Source organism: Parasteatoda tepidariorum, chromosome 2 (assembly GCF_043381705.1).
Source record: "Parasteatoda tepidariorum isolate YZ-2023 chromosome 2, CAS_Ptep_4.0, whole genome shotgun sequence".
In the NCBI taxonomy this organism is placed as follows: domain Eukaryota; kingdom Metazoa; phylum Arthropoda; class Arachnida; order Araneae; family Theridiidae; genus Parasteatoda; species Parasteatoda tepidariorum.
Window position 1 is genome coordinate 90840647 of NC_092205.1, and position 7238 is coordinate 90847884.

Sequence of the window (7238 nt, forward strand, 5' to 3'; positions counted from 1 at the left end):
ATCAAGTATATCGATATACTAATTCAAATAAAGAGATGCAAATATTTGCAGGCATAAAGTAATTTCGGGATTGAAATTCAAAAGCATCACTGGCTACGGTCAGTGTGCGGGTGGGTGACCACTTGGATCAGTCTGCGTAGGGGCCGAGGGTGTGCGGTATTGGTCCTCGTTAAACTGTGCTACCGTAAAGTGCTCGACTTCGCGCGCAGCTCGTCGGACTACCGAAGCGGGGGTGCCATCCCTTCTGCAGAGGATCAAAATTGTGATGGCATGTCTTCGGATTATCCTTCGGGATGTTTCCCAGACAGTCGCAAATAGTCCACTGTGCAGCTCTAGTGTGACGTAAATTAGCAACAACAGCAAAAATAAAGATTGGAAATTACAAATCATTTTCTAAGACGAATGTAAAAAGTACTTTTAACATGTTTAAAAAATTCAAAGTATATAATCATAAGAGATTGAAACATTTAATAAGGAGAGTCTTAAAAATGAAAACTCTCAGTTTAGAAAACGAGTATGAATTTTTTCATTGGCGGAGGGAAAAAATACAGTACACGTGACCTGCAGAAAAAATAATCAAATAATCAAAAAATAATCAAAATAATCAAAAAAATACCTGCAGAAAAAATAATAAAATAATCAAAAAATAATCAAATGAATACGTAAAGGCTTCATCATATCATCATTTTGGAATAAAAGAAACTGAAATTTAAGAAACAATAATTCATTATAATTTAATTCTTTTCAGATAAAATCAACTGATCTTGGCATGGGAATTCCTTTGCACTCCTGAGTCACCGCTGATTTGTAGGGTTAATGGGATAGAACTTTAGCGGTTACGGTTTTTTTTTTTTATTTAATCATTTACCATATAATCCGCCTTTACATCTCATCTCAACTCTACTAGAGTGGGAAATATGAGCCAAAAAAAAGTGATTGACATCGTATGTTTGCCGCTTAATCTTTTCGTGTGATGTACCGCTATTTACATTATGGCGGAATTAAAAGATTTTGGTAGTCTTCAAAAAATAGGAGAAGGCACATACGGTGTTGTTTACAAAGCAACAGATATAAACTCTAAGAAAGTTGTAGCTCTAAAAAAAATACGCTTAAAATCGGAAACCGAAGGTGTCCCCAGTACTGCTCTGCGAGAAATCAGTTTATTAAAAGAATTAGACCATCCAAATGTTGTTCGACTCGAAGATGTTGTTTATTGCAATCAAAAACTTTATTTGGTTTTTGAGTTTTTAGATTTAGATCTAAAAAAACTATTAGATCAACAGGGTAACGTTGGTTTATCCTTAGATGTTGCAAAAAGTTATTTATGTCAACTTCTTCAAGGTTTAGCATATTGTCATGCACGGAGAGTTCTTCATCGCGATCTCAAACCGCAAAATTTGTTAGTTGACAAATGCGGGACGATAAAACTTGCAGATTTTGGTTTAGCCAGAGGCTTCACTGTCCCTGTGAAAGCTTACACTCACGAGATAGTTACCTTATGGTACAGAGCACCAGAAGTACTGTTGGGTGCCAAACATTACAGTATGGGTGTTGACATATGGAGCATTGGCTGCATATTTGCTGAAATGTTGACAAAGCGTCCACTCTTTCCCGGAGACTCTGAAATAGATCAATTGTTTAGAGTTTTTCGAACCTTGGGAACGCCAGACGAAGATAGTTGGCCAGGTTGCTCTGAATTACCAGATTATAAAACCACATTCCCACGGTGGGCACCCCAAGATGTCGGAACAATTTTACCAATGCTAAGCCTGGAAGGTCAAGATCTTCTACTAAAAATGCTTACTTATGAACCCGAGAGCAGATTGCCTGCCAAACGAGCACTTGCACATCCATTTTTAAGAAACATTTTATCTCAAGTTTAATTTATTTTTATCGAATGCAATGATTTTAACTTATTAATGTACATTTTAACTTCGAATGTATTCAGACAAGGCAATGTAAAGAAAGCCAATTTTTATAATGTGATATTCCACAAATGTAATGCACTTATGCGTGAGATTTTATAAAATATTTATCTTTGATAATTTTAATATAATATACTCGGCCTTATCAAAATGTGTTTGTTACTCTTTCATTTAAAAATATTTTACACATTAATGAAAGGTATTTTTCTTAAGAAACAATATTAAAAAGTTCATAAATTTTATTTTAGGTCCCTAAAAATTTTTAGATCTTAATTCTTCGAAGACTGTCAGGAGCTTAAAATGTTATTTTCTTTTTCTTGGAGAATTTAGTTTTTTGCATCTGAGAATCAATTGGACATAAATCTTAATAGCTTCAGTATTTCTCTTCCGATTTAAAATTATGTATTTAATTAGCCCTGCAATTGTTCAATGCTCCAAATAAGTCAATATCTGAGTTTAAAAAAATTATATTTTAGTTATGATGAAATAAGTTCATTAAATTGACTTTGTTCATCACTTATGATCATGTTTTAACTTAAATGCAATGCTTAATCACTAAAAACAAAACAAAAAATTATAAATTGATCTTTTTTTTTAGTTTTTTTTTTGGCATAAAATAATCTTTATTCTTTTTATACAATATTGCTATACTTTTGTAATATAAGTTCCAAATAAAGGTTAATAGTTAATATCATTAAATGATGATTACTTTAATAAGAGAATTGAATTTTATTAAGTATATGTTGACATTTCTCTTTTCAAAAAGTTTTAGTAAATAGACTTCATTCAATTCTAATAATAGATTTGTTTAAACTAAAATCCTGTTTCATAAATTAATAGATGTGTGGAGCTTTATTTTAATTCGTTAGTATCATGTGCATCACAGTTGTCCAATTTTTTAGCGGGAAGAAATTAAAATACACTGTCTTAATAGTTCTTTAAGTTCTTGTTTTTAACTTTGGTGAATTTAAAGTGGTCATAATTCATGAAAATTTTATTTGTCTAAATTATGGGAGATTTCTAATTATTGAGGAGGACATATACACACTACCTTACTTCCCACTAGAAGTGTAACTAGGGTTTACAGTACCTACTGATAAATTCAGTTTTGCATCTCCCTGCAATATGGTCTCAAGAGGCAATGCTTATAAGGATCATTTTGGATATTAGGATATGAGAAATGGATACTAGCTTATGATGTCATTGAGTAAATTTTTGTGCTTTGAAGAACATAAAGTAAGTAAAATACTTAAAATTTCAATAGTTAGAAGAAATATTAGCAAGAAATTAGAAGGCATATTCAAAAAGACTTAAAAATTATTTTTAAGTGTAAAAATCATAGTTTGAAAATCATTTCACACCATATTACTTATAAAATAAGCTTCCCATAAAAAGTAGATTTCTGTTTTAAATTATTTTTATTAATTTCAATTTCATGATGCCTAACAAATCAGTGGAGTAATTTACATGAACTTTATTCTGACTATTGTAAACGTTCAACATTTTCATGTGAATTATGTTTGATTAATTATTTTTTACAATTTTTTTTAGTAAAATTGTGTAAATTTATAAATAATATTCTAGAAGGAAGTTAGAAATCAAAATTTGTTGTTAAAACTTTATAAATATAAAAAAAGCTTAACAAAAATGTTGCAAGAGCATTTTCATTTGCCACTGATTTGCGACAAATATCAAAAGCTACTATATTTTTCCTATGCATTAACAAAAGAGAGTGTTGGAACAGGGTTTGTTGATTTAAATCAGCTTGATTTAAATCACGATTTAAATCATGATTTTTTTNTATTGTAAACGTTCAACATTTTCATGTGAATTATGTTTGATTAATTATTTTTTACAATTTTTTTTAGTAAAATTGTGTAAATTTATAAATAGTATTCTAGAAGGAAGTTAGAAATCAAAATTTGTTGTTAAAACTTTATTAATATAAAAAAAGCTAACAAAAATGTTGCAAGAGCATTTTCATTTGCCACTGATTTGTGACAAATATCAAAAGCTACTATATTTTTATATATGCATTAACAAAAGAGAGTGTTGGAATAATATGCAGGGGTGATTGTGCTCCGGAAAAAATCTGGATTTCTGAATGTGTCGCTAACTGCGTTCCGAAAGTTCCTGGAAATCCAAAGTCCAGAAGTTTCAAAAAATCATTGATCACATTTATATATAAAAATTCTAGTATGTTTTATTTAAAAATATTAAAACTAGAATTTATATTTGGCATCTCTGTCATTTGTAAATATTTTTTCTGGTAGAATAATAAATGTGATTACAGATAAAAGTAAACTTACACATAATTATCCGTTTAAATTATGCTGCATATAATTCATTTAGAATATCATGTCTTGAGAATTTCAATGATTTAAATTTATAAAGATATTATTTTTTTTGAATGATTTTACTCAAGAAATTTTCAGGATTTTTGAGTTGGGCCCACAATCACCCCTGTGTAATGAACTAGGTGATTTCTTGAATTAGAAAATATTCTCACAAGAGACCATTTTATTACATTTATAGTATGAAAAATAAACTTGACTAAGACTTTTGCTTACTAAAAAAGTTCATGCTCTGAAAAATAAATGTATAATGTACCTTTCTGAATTAGCTAAAAATTATTTTAAAAAATAGGTTCACACAGATTAAATAAGTTAATTGACGAAAAAAAAAATTCTAATCGAACATACTTAGTATAGTTTAATATAGGTTTTATTTATGATGCTCACACATAGTGGTGCTAAAAAATTTTAACAGCATTTTTTGTAAATTTATATTTTGTTCTTCTCCCCTTTTTTTATGGATGAAAATTAAATTCTTTATGCTATAAAAATCTTTTGCTTCGGTATTTTACTATTGATATTCATGAAAGGCTGTCAGGATAAACTGCATTCATCAAAATCAGTATTTGGTAAAAAATAATTTATTGTGAAAATATTTTCAACCTTCTGATGTACCTTTTTTTTAAAAATTTAAGTGCCAACTGAAATAATTAAGTATTCTGGACATTATTCAATTAGTTTCTTACAAAGTTTTAATTTTTTTCAGTTTTGTAGCTTTTTTTTGTTTTTTTTGAGAACTTTATATAAGGTTTTACTATTGATATTTATGAGAGGTTATCATGATAAACTGCATTCATCAAAATCAGTATTTGGTAAAAAAAAATTTATTGTGAAAATATTTTCAACATTTTGATGTACCTTTTTTTTAAAAAAATTTTAAGTACCTACTAAAATAATTAAGTATTCCGGACATTATTCAATTAGTTTCTTACAAATTCTCATTTTTTTCATTTCCGTAGCTTTTTATTGTTTTTCTTTGAGAACTTTATTTATAAATAATATATATATATTCTTCATTTGATGTTTCCAGTGTTACTTTTTTAAATCTCTTCTGCGATTTTTCTTTATTTCATTTGATAATATTTTTCTTCGTGAACATAAAAGTTAGGTATAATGTGAGAAAAATTGTGACTATTTAGTTAAATTTATCATTATTGAAAAAAGCTTACGACTTAAAGTTTTTATCTGTTATTTACTCCTTGTAAGAACTAAATACTTGGCAGAACATTGTATAGTTTATCTTCTATAATAGAAAGATAACAACAAATAATTTAGAAATGATATACTTGTGTTTTGTTGAGAATTTACGAAGATTATTATCCCGCTGATATAAATCTGAACCAAATATTTAGAATTACCTAAAACTTCATATCGGGTAATAAATTATTTAAATTTAGGGACTAAAATTGCAATTTTTATTATGATTAGAAGAAAAAAAGTGATTTAAATTGAATAAATAAAACGATAATTAAAAATGCAGGGCTGAAATAATCTAAAAGGTTTAATAATTTTCAAAACCTTCTATGCATTAAGTTAAAAAAAGATTTATTGAATTTATATTAAAAAAATGATATTTTTACTTTGCAAATTACATATTTTAATTTAGTTTTAATTGACCCAGAAACGGAATTTTAACTTCCATTCATCTAAAGATAGTCTCTGACACAAGTAGTGCCAAACAAAGCATATCTTATTGATAGGTTGTTTCCTATTATTGAAAATACATAAAGCAAAAAATTTACATTTTGCCATGTAAGGAGTAATTGCAGAAAAATTAAAAGCATAATTCGCAACCCACATCTTCTCAAGTTTTTCCTTTCCAAAAGATCAATTTTCCAAAGAATCAGTACTGATAGAAAATCTCATGAAAAATTTTTTTGTAGCGGCTGTTACAAAATTAATAAAAATCATTTTAGTGTAGAATGCGTCGCTTTTATTGATTTATTTCATCTGCATCTAGTATAACTTGAGCCACAGTCTTTGGAACGGTTTACGGTGGTTGGAGCATAATCAAATAAGTCTAAAGCTACAGTTTCGGATACCAGAGATGGTATGAATTTTTTTTTCCAGCAGCCTTACAGATTTCTTAATCAATATTCTGATAATTTATTAGTTGATGCATGAATAAAGTGATTTAATAGCTTCTGATGATAAAAACCAGACTCTTAACATGCACACGATCAATAAAAATACTCAATCCTTCTTACAAATTCTTCTCCTTGTTGGATAACTGATTTTGAAATAGGTAATTCTTAGTGCATAAATCGCCTTTGCCATCGATCTAGCATGACTGACAGCACCTGTTATTCAAAATGATACTCTTTTTCTTTTTTTTTTTGAATGCCATCAAGAAAGATCCTAGTTGGCTCCAACAATTAATGATAATCATCTTGCAGTTGCATTTGTGTAGAAATTTAGTATTAAAAATCATCAAGAATATCAGAGTTAATGATCATCAGGTAATTCTGTGTTACCTGCTACGTAAATATTCTAGTAATTTTTTACTAGCCTTCTCTAAACCATTTGAACAGCGTCATGTCTGGGACCAGGAGCGAATCAAAACAGGCTTTAAAAAATACGAAGTACAACAGATCACAATTTAAATATTTTTCAAGATTTATACAGGCACCATTTATTAGACCTCTGTTGCTGTTATATCACAGCAAAGTGTCTGAGTTTTATCTGTTTATACCCCAATTTTTCACTACTTCGTAAACAGCTATGGTCTGATCTTTTAAAGATGTTGAGATTTCAGGAACTTCCAACAATTACCTTGAAAAGTTACTATTATTGCCTATCTATCTATTTTTTCAACACTTCAGAGCGCTGGAAGCAATTTTCCATCCTAGCAGTCGTTTCAGTTAATTCATCTATGAATTTCGGTGTGTTTTTCCTCCTTAAATTCTTTTCTAAGACATTGTAAAGTAGTTTGATTTAAAACCAGATTTTCTGTATCTAC

At 28.8% G+C, this 7238-nt stretch overlaps 1 protein-coding gene across 1 annotated transcript; it reads left to right on the forward strand.

Moving 5' to 3' along the window:
• The first annotated feature begins 672 nt into the window (after positions 1-672).
• LOC107443618 (cyclin-dependent kinase 2) lies at positions 673-2076 on the forward strand. Its single transcript, XM_016057582.4, has one exon. It carries the CDS (start codon positions 993-995, stop codon positions 1881-1883), a length of 891 nt encoding a protein of 296 aa, XP_015913068.1. The 5' UTR covers positions 673-992; the 3' UTR covers positions 1884-2076.
• The last annotated feature ends 5162 nt before the right edge of the window (positions 2077-7238 follow it).

Bases quoted from the DNA above. Each gene is read 5' to 3' on its own strand.
- LOC107443618 (XM_016057582.4), top strand. From the start codon at position 993: ATGGCGGAATTAAAAGATTTTGGTAGTCTTCAAAAAATAGGAGAAGGC.